This window comes from Berghia stephanieae, chromosome 11 (genome assembly GCF_034508935.2).
Source record: "Berghia stephanieae isolate SIO BIC M18660-M18661 chromosome 11, UCSD_Bste_1.3, whole genome shotgun sequence".
Classification (NCBI taxonomy): domain Eukaryota; kingdom Metazoa; phylum Mollusca; class Gastropoda; order Nudibranchia; family Aeolidiidae; genus Berghia; species Berghia stephanieae.
Window position 1 is genome coordinate 17,689,066 of NC_088370.1, and position 21,939 is coordinate 17,711,004.

At 34.3% G+C, this 21,939-nt stretch overlaps 1 protein-coding gene across 13 annotated transcripts in view; it reads right to left on the reverse strand.

Moving 5' to 3' along the window:
- The window catches only part of LOC144957338 (aquaporin-5-like), a 243,831-nt gene that overhangs the window by 15,514 nt on the left and 206,378 nt on the right, over positions 1-21,939 (reverse strand). For 9 of the 13 annotated variants that reach the window (XM_078888498.1, XM_078888493.1, XM_078888495.1 and 6 more), the window contains 4 exons: positions 19,272-19,459; positions 16,724-16,928; positions 16,150-16,230; positions 14,575-14,686 (listed from right to left, as the gene is read on the reverse strand). In XM_078888498.1, the coding sequence (XP_078744624.1) occupies positions 14,575-14,686; positions 16,150-16,230; positions 16,724-16,928; positions 19,272-19,459 (586 nt within the window). Of the gene's footprint in view, positions 1-11,645; positions 11,717-14,574; positions 14,687-16,149; positions 16,231-16,723; positions 16,929-19,271; positions 19,460-21,939 lie in introns of all 13 variants that reach the window. The other 4 variants (XM_078888505.1, XM_078888502.1, XM_078888503.1 and 1 more) reach the window with 1 other exon arrangement.

Below are 21,939 nucleotides of genomic sequence, written 5' to 3' on the forward strand. Positions count from 1 at the left end.
GGAAACAGAAGAGTCCACGAACAATCTACTTATATTCTTTTTTTGATATTACCTAAAAGCCCCAGACAAGTACAAAAGCACAGTGTCCAGCTATGTTAGATACTGTAAAAATGCTTAAAGATCTCAAAAGCGGGCGTGAAAAAGCGCTAGATAAAGAGGATAGGAAAATGCAAGAAAGAAAAAAAAACCCAGCCTGCCTCGAACTCGACTTTTTAGGGTTTTACGGCGCTTGCGACACATTTAGGTTATATCAGCGCCAGTAAAAAAAAGGAAGAAAATGGGAAAGTAATAAGTTCTAGAATTACAATTACAGCATCCAAGAAAAGGCGAAACAAAGGGAATTTGGTTCAAATAGGAACCAAATGTAGATTCCAAGAGCACACTATCAAAGTAGGTACTTGGTTTGAGATCACTTAAAAGTCTCATCCAGACACAAGAACAGCCCCCACTAAGAGGACCACACTCAAATGTATACAAATCATATATATTATGTAAACAAAACATAACACAATGCATAACAGAGACATGCTCTTACAAGGAAACAAATTAATATCATCTCCCAAAACAAAATATACACCTGACTGTTTTCCTCTCAGCGAGGTTTCCGGCCAGTCCAGGACAAAACCAAGTGATCTCATTCCAAGACATAGAAAGCAATTTGGAAAACAGATATAGGGGATAGAAGACACAGTAAGTACTTCTCTGACCATTATGGAAGGTCAGGAACCCCACCCAGCAACTCCGACTTAAATGGTTACAAAGTATAACCTATTCAAAATTTAAAAAACTACAATAGGTCATAACAGAGATGATCAACAAGGGAAAAATATAATCTCGTTTTTACAAAAAGTTGCTACTATACATTCGACTATCTCCCTCTCAGATAAGGATCCCAGCAAAGATCCCTCACAAAAAAGTGAAGCAATCTCAGTCCAAGACAGAGATAGATATGGAAAAGGAAAACATACTGGGAAAGGGGGGGTTGGCCGGGGGGGGGGGGGGAATTCAGCAAGTGTCTCTCTGCCCACCATGGGCTGTTAGGTCCAACCAAACATATATGATAGAGAGGGGGCAGAAGGAGAATATATATAAAGTGAGAGAGAGAGAGAGGGGAAGAAGAAGAGAGAGAAGAAGAGAGAGAGAGAGAAGAGAGAGAGAGAGAGAGAGAGAGAGAGAGAGAGAGAGAGAGAAAGAGAGAGAAGAGAGAGAGAGAGAGAGAGAGAGAGAGAAAGAGAGAGAGAGAGAAAGAGAGAGAGATAAAGAGAAAGAGAGAGATGATAGAGAGAGAGAGAGAGAGAGAGGATAGAGAGAGGAGAGAGAGAGAGAGAGAGAGAGAGAGAGAGCAGTTGGTTACACAATCAGGGTTATAGTGGAAAGCATAAACGACAACAATTAGTCTAAATTCCGTATATTACGAAGCCTAGTTTACATTATACAAAGGATGTTATCATAATGTGTGAAATCCAATAATGTGTGTTGATGTTGGTGTGTCAATGATCTATTACCATTATACAATGTGTCTTCTACAAGGGTATATAAATATAACTACTCGTTTGACCTCGAAATCGGAAATTGCAATGTACGTGTTGACCTATGTTAAAATTTGTTGTCTTTTTTTTTGTCTTTTGAACCCAGGACGCAACCTATACGCTTAATAAAAGTCAAAGTGATATCAAGCTACAAGAAGCTGTAGACTGTAAAACGTAATAAACAAAGAGAAAGGACGTGCTTATATATTTTTCATCTCTGCCTACTATCTGAGTTTTTAAAAGTAATGTAGTTAATTTTTTTATTTTTTTTTTGTGGGGGGGGGGGTTCCGGGAGTTTTTGGGGTCGTTTTTTTTTTTTTTTTTTTTTTTGGGGGGGGGGGTGGGTGTGATGTTGGCTGAAGAAGGGTTTTGAGCCCGAAATTTTCCTTGTTTGGTTTTTTTTTTATTTGAAGCTGTTATATTCATTTTTTAAAAAAAAAAACGCAATACGCTTAATAACCGCTTAAAACAAAATTGAGTGTCGACATAGAAATAAAGTTGAAACGATCGAAAGATGACCACTTGTAGTAGCTGATAAAATTGAGGAGGGTTTCATCACAGAGATGGAAACATCAGCCAATAAAAAATTACTTGTCTAATGGGATTGCGATCAGTTCATCACTTAGTGTGAGTCAAATTAGATTATCTGTCAATTGCATTCGAATATAAAAAGTTATGCTTAAGTGCATAGTAATTTGAACACAGGAAACGGTTATAAACTTACAGTTATGCCCAATTAACTCGTGATTTGATCGACGCAAAAATAGAATTTAAAAAATAGACTATTTAAACTCAACAACACAGGAACTAAATAAATGGAGCAAAAATGAATACAAACTCTTCAAAAAATTTTACAAAACAAAAGAAAACGTTTCGGGACCTCCCTAAAATTCGTTTCCTTATTTCTTTCAACAATTATTTTTACAATCCACACCCACAGCCAGCTAAAAAATTATCCGACTACCAGCGATCCCACTGTTTGGAAAGAGCACGTGATATGACGTCATTGAAATTCGCTTTCTTTGTTACAGTGCTATAGACACTTTAAAAAAAATTATATAACCTATCAACTTTTGGCTCCATAAGGTCACATTATTCTCTCTTCCAGTTCCATATTCATTGGAAGTGTGTAACCGGTCTTCCAGATGATAAGATGCAAATTGTGTGTAATTTACTTTCTGGCTTTTAAAAAAGGATGTCATCGCATGATTCTACTGTAAAATAAATTCTATTTGTGCATGAAGATTGTTCTCAAATTCACTCACAACTTGCACACGCTATGCAACGACAACGATGTGAAAACAGCATTACAATAATAACTGTTTCTATATTATCTGGGTATTCGATTTTAAAAAAAAAATCTTCTTCGATATTCAAACAACCCTCCTCAACCCAAACTGAAGTGTTGAATTAATGTCTATGAATAATTTAGAATTAGATCCTCGCAAGTTTCATCATTTTTACGTTTCTAGGTTTTACTTCTTTTCCTGTCGAAAAAAAAAATAATAAAATAAAATACGTATTTAAAATGTTGCCAGAAAAATCGTTCTTCAAATATCGATCGATTGTCAAACAGTCACAAATCTGGGACTTTAATCAAGTACAAGAACGATAGGAATAATGGTTTTGTTTTGAAATACAACGTACGTATTTATATGCAATGTTCACCAAATGGTACATACTGTATTCAAAAAAAAAAAAAAAAAAAAAAAAACCAACAACGGCAAAATTCCTATGACAGCTCCTGGTAGTCAATCCCCATTTTATTTCTCAAATGTTGAGATTTAAATACAATTTTTTACCTTACGTTACGTTCATAAAATAAATAAATGATTTTTTGTTAAAAAATAAATTTAAAATCTCTAATAATATTGCAAGTTATTGATCTCGAAGTTTTCGATTTATGTCCGGTTCATTGAAGACTTGAAGCAATGAATATATTGATCTAAGTAAGGGAGAGAAAAAAAAAACGATTAAAAAATATATCAATAGAACGAATTCTCGATTTCGAGGTCTTGTCTGTAAAAATGAATTCATTTTCCCATTTCCACGATGATTATTATTGGTAGTACGTGATTACATTGATTTATGGGGGGAAATGATTACCCAGTCTTCATTACTGAAGCAAATTATGCTGCTCTGCCCTGAAATCTGTGTAAATAGATTAGTGAAGAAATGAAAATGTTAAGAAAATAAAATAAACGTATCAAAGCTTATCAGCACGTTAATTGTTTGGGGTGTTAGTTTGGGGTTATCTATAAACATCTTGTGATGTATTGAAAAAATAGTTGATATTATGGGTTCCACCATTTCCAAAATGTTTGTGTACAGGGCAGGGTTATTTAAATAATACATTTTATTAGAAACCATCTTACAGCATTTCTACTTAATGATTGATTTATCAGAAGGATAATTGAGTAAATATCTTAGAAAAAAAAAAAGATGATAGAGATATACCTTTAATTTTCAGCATAGCATATTTTTACCATCCCATATTATAGCAGAATTTTTAAAGAATTATTAAATTTCCACTTATTCATCCCAATGAGGTAAATTTGGCTTTATGGTCAATTCCAAACGGAGACTGAAATAACCTAGGCGTTAGTCGCAGTGCAGCGCTGCAAAGTGAGCTAGGGCGGGGTGACTTGTTCAAGGGCATATATATATATATATATATATATATATATATATATATATATATATATATATATTTGTTTGTTTGTTTGTTGCTTTAGGTCTCTTCCAACACAATTGAGGTTATATGAGAGACCGTTGAAAACAAAAAACAAGCAATCTAACAAAAATAGTACAAATGTAAATCAAAATCATAGCCTAAAGATATCATAAGCTAAATTATAAATAACCAAGAACAAACAGGCAGAAGATTTACAGAAAAAAAAATATCCCCTGTCAAAAATACAATCACAAACCAAAGAAGCAGGATAGGCTAGTAAAGAGAAGAAGAAACGACATCACTATCGGATCATACACCCATGCGAACATCATAGGTATATGATTCAAGGGTGATGCTCCCATCCAACCACCCGCATATATATATATATATATATATATATATATATATATATATATATATATATATATATATATAGAGAGAGAGAGAGAGAGAGAGAGAGAGAGCGACGGGTATTCTAACCCGGTACCTTTCGGGTAAAAGCAAAGTCGATACCAACAAGTCAAGTTGCCCCATATACAATAAAACATTATAATAATAATAATAATAATAATAATAATAATAAAAAATAATAATAATAATAATAATAATAATAATAATAATAATAATAATAATAATAATAATAATAATAATAATAATAATAAATAATAATAATAATAATAATAATAATAATAATAATAATAATAATAATAATAATAATAATAATAATAATAATAATAATAATAAACATTACATATTTTTTTAATTCAATGACCCTATTAACCAGTATATATTTGACCAATCAAAACATGGAGTTTGTGACACACCTTCAAACGTGTTCGGACAAACATAACGGGTTGTTTATAAACAATAATATGACTGAAATTGTTCTCTCTCTCTCTCTCTCTCTCTCTCTCTCTCTCTCTCTCTCTCTCTCTCTCTCTCTCTCTCTCTCTCTCTCTCTCTCTGATCATTGTTATTGTTTTTATACCGCCAAATGGGTGATTAGATATCACACGATCTTCTCAAGCATAATAATTACAAACGTTACAAGCGATAGAACAGTGGGCATTTTACTATGACGCATAATATTGATAGTAAAGCATGTGTAGTTTGCTATGTTTATCAATCACTGCCATTGTTTTCATTATGACGACTGTCCGAGAGGCGTGGTTATCTAAGTGATTGAATCGATTTTATTACTTTACTGGGTTTTTTTGTTTGTTTGTTTGTTTGTTTTTTTTAAACACATAATATGTAGGTTCGCCTGTTCAATTGTGGAGGAATGGACAACCCTGGCCTCCCAAACATTGATGAAGAAAGCTGCCATTGTTTACATTATGACGACTGTCCGAGGGGCGTGGTTATCTAAGAATCTATTGAATCGATTTTATTATTTTACTGGGTATTCAACAAAAAAAAAAAAAAACCCACATAATATGTAGGTTCGTGTGTTCAATAGTGGAGGAATGGACAACGATGATATCCCAAACATTGATTGTACGGCTATGTGGTCTAGTGGTAGGACACTCGCTTTCAGATCGGAAGGTCATGGATTCGAGCCTCGCTCGGCGCATAGTTAAATCCTTGGAAAAGGATCTTTACTGACATTCTCTCACCGTACTCGGGTGTAAAAAGAGTACATGGTCGTTAACAGCGTTGTCTTTGTCAGAAAAAAACAATTGTAATATCGCCTAACAGGTGTCATGTCTCGGTCTACATCTTACGTGTTGCTGTAGGTTAGGGACCCTTTGTAAAGCGATTTGAGCAAGTTTAGTGGATATTGCGCTATATAAAATCTCAAGCTGAAGAACGCTGAGGACAGATCTAGATGGAGAACCCTTACCCTAATGTTATCACTCAAGTCACCTCTATACTACGACCACCTCGGTAAGGGAGAATTGGATTCAATAGTCTGATGTCACGTCGCCCAGCAACGGCGGCCATCGTCGTTCTAAGCAAAGAAAATCTGTACTTTTTATTCTTCATACTGGCTAAAACTTTTCATATGTCTTGTGATCAGATTGTATAAAAGTCAAAACATGATCAGATTTATGTTTTTTTTTTCCCTCTGGATAAGCTTTTATGCTCGTCGGAGAAATATTTCATAAGGGCGTCCGCCATTGTTCCGATAGTTTAGACCAGTTACTAAGTTACTATGCCTCATTACGAGGGAAGTGACGTCATGACTGTTGAAGCCTATTGGTATGTGGGTTGTTTCTAAACTTGTAGAAGTGGCCGAGTGGTTAAGCCATTGCACGGTGACGCGGAAGGTCCTGGATTCGAGTCCCGCTTCAGGCACTTTCGAGGTTTTTTTCTTGGGCAAGATTACTAACCCCCGATTTGCTCACTTAGACAACACGAGTGATTCCTGTTAATATCTGCCATCTTGTTTGATGAATTATCTATATTACTTCATGTAATGCCTAGGCGACGATATCTTATGATATCGTGGCGGAAGGGCATAATATATATATATATATATATATATATATATATATATATATATATATATATATATATATATATATATATAGAGAGAGAGAGAGAGAGAGAGAGAGAGAGAGAGAGAGAGAGAGAGAGAGAGAGAGAGAAATAGTTTTTACAAATGTCAAGGTCATTGAGTTTCTATTTCCGGTTGAAATCGGTTAAGCACTGGAGTGCAATTATCAAATGAAGGGAGGTAATCGTTAACGTAATTTCGTCTGATTCAGCGTTCATTTGGCCTACTTATTTCTGGGTAAACTGATGTTGAATGATAAATTGATGACGTTATATTTAGCCAACCAATCGTATCATTTGATTTCCGTCAGTGCTGAGGGAAAATGTAACGATGGCAAATTTAATTAGGTCTCTAAATAAGTAACTATTTAAGTGCTCTATTTATTTTTCAAAAATAGTATAATTTCTTATTTAATTTTTACATATTTTTTCACTGATAGAAAACTACATTCCCTATCTCTCATTTCAAAACAAGCACAGGTGCCCGTTCAATGACCGGGATGATAGGTTGATTAACACAAAATTCATAATTCAAGTGTTGATAAACAAAATTTGAATGCAACGTCTATTGTCCAATCTATAGATAATTATGATTTTAACGTCGTAAGATAATTCCACGGCTGGTCACTTGGCTAGACAAGAAAAGATAAGGTGAGAAGTGAAGAATATATCAATAACGATGGGAGAAGATAAAATGAAATGGTTAGGACATGTTAAGAGATGAAGAGGGAGTGAGTACGTGGGAAGGAAAGTATTGGACTTACAATTAGCGAGAAAGAGAAAAAGAAAAAAAATGGACGCTCAAAGACTAGATGGGTGGATATGGTAAAGGACGATATGGAAGAATTGGGCCTTGAGGAAAATGATGCTCTGAACCGAGATGCATAGATGCGGCAATTCATTATGGCAACCCTGTAAAATGCGGTATAAGCCGAAAGAAGAAGAAGAAGAAGAAGAAGAAGAAGAAGAAGAAAACTCCAAGGCGCCTAGGTGTGACCACCGTCACCGGTATTATGTCAAGGTGAATGGTGCCAAAAAGTGATTTCATGTTTGTTTTTCAGTGTTTTACGGTAATTGCAACATATTTAGATCATAATCATCGCCCGTAAAATAGAAGAAAATGGAATAGACAAACAATTCTACATTTACAATTAAATCACCCGAGAAAAAGTAAGACAAAAGGGGTAATGGTACAAATAGGGAACATAAGTATAGTCCAAGAGCATACCAAAAATGGATCCCACTATGGGGAATACACGCAAGTGTTTACAAGATATTTTCAAAACAAAACTATAATGATCAGTACACAACAGAGAGGTGGTTTAAAGGTAACAAAATATCTTACAAATCCAACAATATACATTAGACTGTTTCTCTCTCGGCCAAGGACTCCAGTAAGGGCCTGGAAAAAAGTCCCCAAGTAATCCAATTCCAAGACAAGAAATGACAGCAACTCTCTGCTTGGAGTTTTACGTCACTCTGGCTTTGTTATTGCTTTTTGCCATCCACGTTTATTAGTAATTCTCACAAAATTGTATTAGCCAGACTATAAAAGTTCATGCGTTTTGGTTCGTTAAACTTCGGGATGGCAATGTTGTGAGCTTCTTAGCCAAACGCATACTATCTATAGGGGGATAGAAGACAAATAAAATGATCTCTTGTCCATCACGTCTGTCCAAAGACCCCACAAAGTAAGGAGGTTTGTGACTGAAGAGGTAGGGAGGCAAGAGAGTGTGTGTGTGTGTGTCCGGGGGGGGGGGGGGGGGGGGGGTTCTACGGCATTTTATAAGAGGTGTATAAAGACAGTCGTAAAAATGATTTCTTTATTTTTGTTTAGATACAAATGTGACCTTCGTCTCAAATCGGTATTAAGTCGGGATGATTAAGTTGCTGAAAATTGAATTTGTAGCCAGAAATATCAGATTTGCGTTGATTTTATACGCTTTATTGAGGAGAATGAATATCCTGATTTAGTGCTAAATAGAAAATGATTCATATTTTTGACCAAGTGTAGTTAACGTAATAGTCAGTATTTTACCTAAACGCAGAGCATCGATTGTAAACAGGATAAAACCAGGATCCATTGTCCTTATGACTCTTGATAGACTTTTTTTCAATTTTCCACAACGCTACCATCAATCAGTGCCTGTGGTGTAAACTGTAAACGTCCTAAAATTCATTCAACTTTAATTTACTAAGGGCTAACCTACACCGGAGACTGACTCCGACGACCCCGCACTGCCGTCCTCTGCCGTCTTCCGGATAAAGACGTCGGGCACGGACAAAATACTAAGAATAAAGAGAAATGCCGCGAGACCTACCCATACCAAGCTCGAAAAAAAAAAAAAAAAACAAATGGCAGAGGACGGTGCTTGGTATAGGGTAGGTCTTGCGGCTCTTCTCTTTATTCTTAGTATTTTGTCCATGCCCGACGTCTTCATCCGGAAGACGGCAGAGGACGGCAGAGGACAGCAGTGCCGGCTTGTCGGAGTCAGTCTCTGGTGTGGGTTAGCCCTAATTCTGACCACTTTTAACTTCACACTGTAAATTTCTTCATCTGGTTTATTCCGACATCGATATTGGCGCATTGAAGAGGTGGCGTCTTATTTGTGACCATTCACTCAAAGAGGTAATAAATATGTCGGGGTGGTACCAATTAGTTACTGGGAGTTGAATTCATATCTACAACTATGAGTAGTCCTTCAGTGTCATTAGGCCCATAGGAGTTTATACTAAGATTGCAAGAATACAATACATTCCTATCATAAGCTAACTACCCTTATGCATTGACGATATCTATATTACATGTCGTATATTCCTGTTTATGTATATTTCTATATTGCTATATCTGTGATTTGTAGAGTTTGTAATAAACTATCTTATTGACTGGCCACCCACCACCAACGAGCGTCTTCCCTGTCAGTCTTGGTATGCACTGCCTAATGCATTCCGTCACAAGAACATAATATTCAAAGCAAGCTTGGCGGCTTTTCAATATAACATAACGACCATGCACGGTGCCATAGGATAAAGGCATTTCAAAATTATTTACATGGTAAAGAATTTTTTCAAGCTGCTCGTGATTCAGGACGAGTGGAAGACAAAGACAGTGAGGGGGGTTAATGTGATGAACATAGGGTAACTCAATTTTCCTTTCTTAAGATAGAAGCAATAATAATAATAATAATAATAATAATAATAATAATAATAATAATAATAATAATAATAATAATAATAATAATAATAATAATAATAATAATAATAATAATAAGTCGAGGTGTACGTATATGCACGTCTCACATCCGAACCCACTTGTGTGCCTAGTTTAACATTGTAGTAGTGGACAATATTTTGCGTCATTTTGTTTAGATTTCCATTACAACAATGAGCCCATAAGGAATTGCAAATAAGTACAGATGGTCTTAGCCTTATTTACTAAAGCTTTTAAGCACGAAAAAAACCCAAAAAAGTACAAACATGGTATAAGCACCAAAGCACTTCCCTAATACAAAAAGATTTCCAGAAATGCCATCCAATAATGTTGTATATAATTGTAAATGTACTCATATATACGTAAAAATAAGGGGGAAAATAGGAAAAGATAAGGGGGAAATAATATAACATGATACGATTCTCAGAGTAAATTGGCTTATCATATTTTCTTTCATCAATTCAGGTTTTCTTAATTAAGTAAATCCTTGCATGTATATTGGCTATTCTGTATTATTAAAAAAAAAAATAGGAGAGAAAATGAACATATCTGGTTGTTCATAAAAATAACTAAAAACGCGCGCTTTATAAATTTGTAATCAGACAATACATTAAATATATTGTCTTGCCTTGAATGCTTCATTATATAACCATCTATCAATAACATGAAATATTCATATTATTCTGTCATTAATGTGGATTGAGAATATGAATAATGCATGCCAATATTTTAGAAAATATGAATTCTCTATAATAAAATAGTGTAGTCATTTTTCACTTCTTTTATTTCCACAACTATTTTTGGTCTATACATTCTATAGCCTAAATCCAATCCCAAAAAGATGTCCATACTTTACTCTGAGAATCTTGATAACAAATATTAATATTATTATGAGAGTTAGAAAGGATTAGAAAGAAAAATGCCCAGAATTGTGCACCCACAAACGTCAGAGTTAGGGTTAAAAAAACACACTCACTTTATTGAAATGATTTTTACTGAAAGGATTTTTAGCAAACAAATTGAAAGACAAATTGAACGTTATCTCTCTTACAAATTACGTTATTTCAAAAAGAATAATTTTTGGTTTCTTTTTATTTATAAATCATCTATATTTATACACAATTTGTATCGCGTTAATTCGGTGACTTTGTTTCCAAATCATACATTGATATTGAAATTACAGGAATTGTTTTTTGATCAGCATAGAAACAATGAGTGTGACATATAAAGAAATTGAACTTGACTTGTGTATCTCAATTATTTTCATTTCAAAAGAAGCGAGTGTGTTGATGTGTTATGTGACGTACAAGCCAGTATCTGGTATTCCATCGAATTAAAATATTCTGAACATACGATGATTTTAATCCTAAAGATATAACTGAATTTGAATAAGATTGAAATGCTACTAATGACAAGAATGATACCTACGCTACCGTTTTTTAAAAAGAACAAAGTATGTGCTATTTGGTTAACGTTGCATATACTTACTGTGTTTTTAAAAACAACGGCAATACGTATCTTAAACTCGATATAAAAATAAATAATGAAATTTACCCATTAATTTATTATTCAATAATAACAACGAAACAAAACAACTATTTAAATCCTGGTCACTTTGACTTTCGATGTAAATTCCATGCCATGGACAATCTTCAGAGAAATAACCAGATAATGGCGTTAGTCACAAATAAGGGTAAAAAAAAAATCAAAAGGCAATGGGGTGTTAAATTACATTTTATATTCATTCTACTGTTTTGAGGGTGATGTCGTCCATCCTTGTGGCTGTCTGGCCTTCGTCACTTCCTGTAAAATTATGTGGAATTACGTATCTAGTGGTTGGTTGATGGGGGTGTATAATATAAGGGTGTTTAATAAGCAGGAGGAGGGGCGGTAACCCCGCCGCTTCATTAGAGACATGAAGACAAAAACAATATTCTAACGAAATAGTAGTGGACGTGATAGAACAAGTGTGTTGATTTAGTTGAACATCAAAGGGACAACGAAAATTAAATTGAAACAGAAATGATTGAATTTGCAGATGTGTGTGTGTTAGATACAGTTGAAAGAGTGTCAAAAAATCAGAAATGAAATTTAAAAAGATGTTGCAGGAAAGGTGTGAGGGTGTGCCAAGAAAGCATACGAGAAGTTGTGACGCATTTAATGTGTAGTCAATGTTCCGTGCTGAACGTGATAATTAGAACACGGTGACATTTACAATGGTATATATTATCATTTCTACGTGGCTTTTCTAAAGCTGAAATACCATAAAGCAGTCACCACTTCTAAAAGTAACAATAACAAATAACTTCAGTTTTGACAGAGAGTGAATACACATGCAGTTATAACACAACGATGAATCCAATGTAGTCAAGGGCTGTGGATTCTTGGTTAATTGGCATAAGGGTGGAACCAACAAAGAGGAAGAGGAGGAGGAGGAGGAGGAACCAAAGTCTGAAAAGGATTGCATGATTCAGTTCCTGACAACGCATATGGAATTTGACAACTTTCTCGAGGAAACCTGATTTATTTATGGAGAGGGATCGGGAGGTGGGGGGGGGGGATTCATGAAGTATTATTCATTATACGTTGTTTAGCACTGAATTATAAACCTTTCCAGAGTTATTTTTCTTTCTTGAACTAGATATTCCTCCCGTCATATGGATTGATGGTCGGCGGATCAAACCTCTGAAGTCCAGATTTTCACGATCAGCGGATCAAAACTCTGAAATTTACATGATGTCATGACAACGAAATAAGAGGTCTGATCCGACCCAAATTAAATAAAACATGATGCGAAAAGCTCGTATGTAGACTTCAGAGTTTTGATCCGCCGCCCATCGATATTCAGGAAAATGAAGACACAAATATCGTCTAGAAAGCATGCAAATCTTTTGTATATAATATCATGATAAGCTTTATGTGTATGTCCACTTAGAAAAAAAAGAGGTAAAACCTTATAGGAATTACTCAAGTAAACAGTACGAAATCAAGCTGTCACTTTACCCAATTGAATTTGGCCTGCTATGAAATTTTGAATTTGGCCAACTGGCCCCAAAAAATAAATTACTCTCCAATTTTAATTTTTTTTTCTCAGTTTACGTGAAATGAAAAATAACCCCAGAAAATAAAAAAATGTCATCTGTTAAATGCTATTTTCAACGAAAATTTAAGAGTGGTTATTCTATCAAAACATAGCTCTGTGCTGTTTCAAACAGACTTAGTTGCAAATTAACCAATTCTATAACATAACATTGTTGTAAATATAATTTTCTAATAACTCATTGATTGAACTAATATTCAATCCCTTTTTGGGCTAGAATATAGATATCTAAATACTTGATAATTACAATTTTTATAATTTTATAGAGAATTTGCTGGATTGGTGTAAAAATGATCGTTTTGTTAAAAAAAAAATAAACTCCTCAAATGATAACATTCCATCGATAATCATTAAGAAGAACCAAAATAACATTTTAACTTTTTTTTTTTAATTTGAGAATATATGGCAAATTATCTGAGATTTTACCATCTGGTAGCAATCCACCTCTCTAATTGTCCTGTAAAATCAATTTACCTCAATATCCTGCCATGTTACACTCAGAAACGAAGTAATCTATTTTAGCGTGCATAGCCTAAAGGCTACGTGACTAATTTCAAAGCCATGATATCGGATTTGTCGATAATTAATCAACAATAAATATAATGAACGTTAAAGTTTGGAGTGAAATGATACGACGACGATAGTCCTAAATTTGTGTCACCGTTAATTCACATTTTGTCCAAGTTTCGGTGACCCCTCTTGGTTTATATTATTTGAAAGCGAAAACAATTTATCTGATGTCAAAGTGAATAAGGGGGCATAATTAATCTTGATTTCTAGATAGCGTTTATTAAACAGTACAAACTGATTACTTCCGATTTGATAATTCACAAATAATTTTCTGCTAGATCTAACAGCCACAGATCTATACTCATTCACGTATTTGGAAAGTACTTTGTGATAGACAAGCGTCATATCCATATGGTAGCAAGTAATTCTTACCCTCCAAGATAATGGTAATTATAATTCCAAAGATGCAATATTTCTGTGGCATCCCATTGTTATGATGTACTCTTTAAATACAAATCAATGACGAGCGGATTAGGATGTTTAACAATAACTATTTCAGTGAGTAATGATATTTCTAACGTATTTGGTGAAAATTAAAAATTTTAATAATTATCTTAAGACAGAACCGTTTAAAAAAACAAAACTAGAATATCTTCAAAACTTTGTGTCTACTTATCCACACAGAGTAGGGAGAACTTTCCTCTTTAATAAATTAAAAACAAATTCCGAATTGCATGGATTTTTTTAACAATTAAGTCGTAATCATTAATGTTGAATATGACGCACATGTAGTTTTATTTTTGAAAGAGCACCTGACAATTTTGACAAGATTATGGTTAAGAAGATAAAAAAAAACATATGTCGTAAAACTTTAAATCACACTTCAAAAGTTTCAATATATCAATGCATGAATTATTATCCAGCAATGTAAAGGCATTTTATACATATCTAAGCTACTTTAATTGTGTAATTGAACTTTTTAGAAATATGGTAAAGCTGTTGCACCGTAGAAATGACATTTTTTCTGGCCAAATTGGCGCACCATACTTACTCATTTTTTGAACAGCTTCATCCATATTGACGACGCCTCTGTAAGGATTCAAGACAAACTTGTAAGTGACTGCAGCCAACACTCCACCGACAATGGGGGCAATCCAGTAGATCTGATGATTGATTGAATTTTTAAAATGATCATCATCATCATCATCATCATCATCATCATCATCATCATCATCATCATCATCATCATCATCATCATCATCATCATCCTCATCATCGTCATCATCGTCATCATTATCATCGTCGTCGTCGTCATCGTCGTCTTCGTCGTGATCGTCATCGCCGTCGTGTCGTCGTCACCATCGATCATCATCACCATCATCATCATCATCATCATCATCATCATTATCATCATCATCATCATATCATCATCATCATCATCGTCATCATCACCATCATCATCATCATCATGACTGTCATTTCTACAGTGTTACTATCAAAATCATCACCATCACCATTTTACACACTATACAAGGGCCTTGTAATCCGGTCATTTTCAGCCATTTGAAATTGACGGCATTCAACATTGCTTGAATTTTAACAAGACAAACTCATCCGGAATCTAAGCCACCGTAGATCCTATCTTGTATTTGCCGACTAGACCTGCCAAATACCAACATCTCTGCCGTATCTCCGGGTTTTATGTGATATATTATACGTATTTATTGTCTTTGTTATTACGAGTAGCTGAACAAGGGTTTTGAGCCCAGCCCCCCCCCCCCCCCCCCAAAAAAAAAAAAAACAAAAAAAAAAACGTTCAGTGTTACGTATTTTGTTCTTTTTTTTTTCTAAGCCGTTATATTATTCATATTCGATAATTACTTTTTACCATATAGATAGTATGCCTTTGGCTAAGAAGTTCACTGCATTTCCCTCCGGAAGTACACCGGACCAACACAAAAATCTATGTGTAACCATGAACGTTTATAGTCATGTTAATAGTGAGAATTACTCATAAACGCTGATGGCATAAAATAATAACAAAGACCTGAGTGACATCAACTTCGAACTATCTATAGGGATCCCCCCCCCCCCCCCCAACCAAGAAGAGAGGCGGTGGGCCACAATTTATCAACAGGACTTAGGAGTCTCATATAAATAGAATGAAGTTGGCGTCACTCGGGTCTTTGTTATTGCTTTGAGCCGTCCGCGTTTATGAGTATTTCTCACTTAAAATGTATTAACCAGACGTTCAAGGTTACACAAAGTTTGTGTGTTGGTCCGATTTACTTCCGGATGGCAATGTTGTGAGCTTCTTAGCCAAGCGCATTCTATGCAATCCTCAATGTTAAGCAATTGGCTGACATATTGACCGATGTGCACATATTATCAGGTCTGAGGACTAGAAGCAATTATGGGCTTGATTTATCATTGTTTTACTGATGAGAAATATTTTGCGTTGGTGTGATAGTATTGACGGTGCCCATAACAATTTGGGTTATCAGACTTGGAAATAAGTACACGTTGTTTAGAATCCTTACCATAGAAGGCGTTTTCAGTGGACATTTAGTGGACATTGCGCTATATAGGTGCTCGTTTTGAAAATAAATAAATTCAAACAACCTACCCAGTGATCGTCCCAGTCCTCAGAGGCGACAGCACTACCCAGGGATCGGCTTGGGTTCATACTGGCCCCAGTGTATCGGATCTGAAAAGAAAACATCAAATAATGATTTTAAAAACTGTTGAAAAAAATAAAAGAGAATAACAGGGAACGAAAGTGTTATGTCAAACAAACAGCGTGGGGAAGCGTAGCTCAAGCGGTACGGTCTTTTCTTCGAAACGTAATGAGTTCGATCATCCGTCGCTGCGTTGTGTGGCCTTGAGAAAGTCACCTCACCCTAGCTCAATTTGCGGTGCTCATTCAACCTCTGTAGGGAGACGGAACTCGGTAAGGTAAGGTAAGGTAAAGTAAGGTAATGAAGAATGGCATTCCATGATCTGTATAGGAAGACGGAACTCCGGTAAGGCGGGCTTTGCGAGCGACCGATCGTCCCTCCGCTTGTCGCCCAGGTATTTGGCCACACACATTGCGTTTTCACTCCGATTTGCTTCAGCTGTGCCTGTCACTCGATCGTCCTGGATGAAAACTGAGCGTGCATGGAGCCTTTAATGTAAAGTATATTATTATCAATACTAACCCCGGCCAAATGTCCAAGAGCGACTGTGAGTCCGATGATCAGAGCAGGGCTGCCAAACTGAGGGCGGTTGGGATCTGTGGTACCGAAGATGACGATAACGAGGACAAAGGTCAGGATGAGCTCCACCCCGAAGCCTTGACCTTGAGTGACGTCAGCGCCGAGTTTGGTTACAGCCAAATTGTCGTGGAATTCGTCAGGAGAAACTCTGATAGGAAGAAATGAAAATTGACCCTTTAGCGGGGGAATTTCTTTTTTTTTTTTTTTTTTGTTTTATCTTCATCTTTAGATATAATGAGTCAATAATTTTTTTTCCTACTCTTACGACTAAAAATTAACAATGAGAAAGAGAGAGCAAGAGGGAAAGAAGGAGGGAGAGTGCCTGTGCATGTATATAATGCGTGTATATTATGATGTGTGTATAATATATATATATATATATATATATATATATATATATATATATATATATATTGTGTGTGTGAGAGAGAGAGAGAGAGAGAGAGTGTGTGTGTGTGTGTGTGTGTGAAAGAGAGAGATAAATAAATAAATAGATAAATAGATAGATAGATAAATAAATAGAGAGAGAAAGAGATAGATAATGCTTTTTTCTCTTGTCCATTTGTATTTATTGTTTGTTTTTTAGAATTTTTTTTTTGAAAACAGTTATGTTAATGAAAAGTCGAGCACAGTTAAAAGAATTAATACCAACAATAACGCGTGTAACAATCCATTGAACAAAGAGGAATTTAAAAGCTTCTATCAAGAAAAATCTAAACAACATATTACGGCTTGGAATGAGGCTTGAGAAAAAACAATAATCTTATGATTTTCTATAGGCAATATCCACTAAGCGTGCTTAAAGTGCATTACAAATGATCCCCGATCAAAGCAACACGTAACATGTAGAACGAGACATGACGCCTGTTAGGCGATATTACAATTTATTTCCGACAGAGACAACGCTGTTGACGACCAGGTACTCATTTTACACCCGAGTACGATGAGAGAATGTGAGTAAAAAGTAGTCTTTTCCAAGGACTCAACTATGCGCCGAGAAGAGGCTTGAACTCAGGACCTTCCGATCCGGAAGCGAGTGTCATACCACTAGACCACGTAGCCGCACAGTGACGACGAAAAATAATGAGGCATACTTTCAGCTCAAATTTCTAAACAAATGAATGCTGTTGAAATGGCCAAACCGACTATTCTAACGAAACTCTAAAGAAGAAAAAGAATATTTAAAAGTTTGGCCAGAAAATTCGCCTTTCAAAAAATATCGATCGATTAAAATGACCTTCCTCTTGTCAAAACTCTCAAACCTGGGACGTCGCGAAGCCTCGGATTTTAGAGTTTTTGCCAATATGCGAAGGCCCAGGTTTGAGCGTTTTGTCAAGATGGTCATTTTAATCGACGATCAATTTTTTGAAAGGCGAATTTTCTGGCCAAATTTTAAATACGTTTTTATTCAAAGTGCAACAGAATTGTCAGTTTGGGTTCCCTCTTTATCAAGAGACAGTGCGATCAATATGAAAACACACAGACATACACACTCACACACACACACACACACACAACACGCACACAGCACACACACACACACACCCACATACTCACACACACACACACAACCACACACACACACACACAACCACGCACACACACAACCACACACATACACACACACACAAATACACACACACTCACGAATAAAAAAATTGAGCTTTTATATAGAGCAATACCCACTAAACGTGCTCAAAGCGCTTTATAAGGGGCTTGCAACACATTAAGGTCATATCAGCGCCAGTAAAAAGGAAGAAAAGGGGATAGTAAAAAGTTCTAGAATTACAATAAAGTATCCAAGAAAAGGGAAGACAAAGGGGAATTGGTTCAAATAAGAAACGGGTGTAGATTCCAAAAGCACTCTATCAAAGTACTTAGTTTGAGATCACAAAAAGTCCCATCCAGACACAAGCACAGGTCCCCGGTAAGAGTTTTATAAGTCATATATAATATAAAGAAAGCATAGTACAGTGCATAACAGAGAGATGATTTACAATGAAAAAAATATCTCCCAAAACTAACTATACATTCGACTGTTTCCCTCTCAGCCAGGGCATCTGGCCAGGGCCAGGACAAAACCAAGTAATCTCATTCCAAGACAAAGACAGAAAGGTAGTTGGAAAACAGATATAAGCATTGCTTTGCAGCGCTTGTAATGTTTCGTCCAAAGTTATGTTAAGGATTGCTATTGGCTTGGGCTTACTTTTAAAGCACTTTGAGAAATGTTAGTGGATATGTGGTCTTGTAGTATGACATTCGCGTTCGGATCGGCGTGTCCTAGGTTCGAGCCTATTATTATTATTATTATTATTATTATTATTATTATTATTATTATTATTATTATATATTATTATGAATATTATTATTATTATTATTATTATTATATTATTATATTATTATTATTATTATTATTATTATTATTATTATTATTATTATTATTATTATACATTGCACTATATCAACGCTACTGTAATGACTACCCACTCACCCTTTGACAATCATGCCTCCAATGATGGCGCCGGCGATTTGAGCGACCAGATAGAAGAACGCCTTGATGATGGAGATGTTGAGACTGACAGCCATGGCTATTGTCACTGCCGGGTTGATGTGGCCCCCGCTCACGTGACCTACCATTTGGATCATGGCCATGATGGCCAGCCCAAAGGCCAGGGCAATCTGGGAAATTAGACATAAATAAAAACCAATTAAGAATTAATAATAATAATAATAATAATAATAATAATAATAATAATAATAATAATAATAATAATAATAGTAATAATAATTATATAAATAATAATAATAAATAATAATATAATAATAATATAATAATAATTATATAATAATATAATATAGTAATAATAATAATATAGTAATAATAATAATATAATAATAATATAAAAATAATAATAATAATATAATAATAATATATAATAATAATAATAATAATAATAATAATAATAATAATAATAATAATAATATATAATAATAATAATAATAATAATAATAATAATAATAATAATAATAATAATAATAATAATAATAATAATATAATAATAATAATATAATTAATAATTATAATAATATATTATTATTATTATTATTATTATTATTATTATTATTATTATTATTATTATTATTATTATTATTTATTTCATCATCATCATCATCCTCTCATCATCATCATCATCATCATCATCATCATCATCATCATTATCATCATAATTTTATCATGAGGAATACAAACCTTTTACAACTTTTAAATTTGAATATTTTAGCATGCGCTGTTTGGCATGAATTCGCCTCGATTCGTTGGCTTTCTTTTCAGATTTACAATCGGCACGTCTACATATATACAGGTTGTAAAATAAATTAATGATTATTTTTGTGGGGTTGTTGTTTTTGTTGTTGTTGTTGTTGTTGTTGTTGTTGTTGTTGTTGTTGTGTGTTGTTGTTGCAATAGTCGTCTGTTTTTGCTTGTATCAATACGTTGGTTTTCTATTCAAATTAACATTGGGCATGTCTACAAGTTGTTAAATCAAATGTTTTGTTGTTGGTGTTGTTGTAGTAGACTGTTTAGCTGTATCTACGGTTTAGAAATGTATTTATTAATTCCAGATTTCCAACTGTACGAGTTATTCAATCTCTATTGAAATGAATGGAAATTTTGAACAGTAGACGCTTCTTTATCAAGAAAAATATTCTTTCTTTCTGAGCAACCAGCCGGTCATCTGATATAGATATGAACAAGTGTATGTATGAAAAGTGCCAGACAAAGCAAGACAGAAAAATAGAAAAGAAAAAAAAAACATCCCAAAACATTAGAAGGTCTGAGGAACGATCACCAGTCAAGGTCGATTGATTTTATATTTTTTATAAAGCGCTTTGAGCACATTTAGTGGATATTTCGTTTATATATATATATATATATATATATATATATATATATATATATATATATATATATATATATATATATATACGTATATATATACCTGAACGCAATTCTGGTCCATAACAATTTGGGTTATCAGACCTAAAAATATGTACCCCTTGGCTTGAGAGTATTTCCGCAACATAATGTGCCCATTAATTAGGGTTATGAGACCCACAAATGAGTATACGTTTGGTTTGAGAGTATGACCATCACAAATATGAGCCGAAAACAAAAATTTGGTTTATCTTCACGCAATTCTGGTCTTATTTTAACCTTGTTTGAAAGTATTTCCATTACAACAAAATGGGCCCATAAGAATTTGGGTTATCAGACCTGCAAATAATAACACGTTGGCTTGAGATTATTTCCATTACTACAACGAGCCGTAACAATTTTTGTTATCAGACCTGCAAATAAGTATTCGTTGGTTTGAGAGTACTTAACTTCCATCACAAATATGAGCCGAAACTAAATGCTTTATCATCAATCTTCGCCCATAGCAGTTAACAGCGTTGTCTCTGTCCGAAAAAAATTGTAATATCGCCTAAAAAGCGTCGTTATGTCCCGTCGTAAATGTTAAATGTTGCTGTTGGCCTGGGACCCTTTGTAAAGCACTTTAAGCACGTTTAGTAGATATTGCACTGTTTAAAATCTCATTTAATCGTTTTTTCTTAAGTAATAAATTGAAATAAACCATCCCAACAAAATATCATTTCAAGGCGATAAGATACTTGAGCTTTATATATATATATATATATATATATATATATATATATATATATATATATATATATATAGAGAGAGAGAGAGAGAGAGAGAGATATATATATATATATTTTTTTTTTGTAAAGCGCATTGAACACGTTTAGTGGATATTGCGCTATATATATAAATACATAATATATATATATATATATATATATATATATATATATATATATATATATGTTCAATGTATATATATATATATATATATATATATATATATATATATATATATATATATTATGTATTTATATATATAGCGCAATATCCACTAAACGTGTTCAGTGCGCTTTACAAAAAGGGTCCCTGGCCAACAGCAACACTTAACATGTAGGTAGTGGCATGACGCCCGTTAGGCGATATTGCAATTTTTTCGGACAGAAACAACGCTGTCAACGGCCAGGTACTCATTTTACACCCGAGTACGGTGAAGAGAATGTGAGTAAGGAGCCTT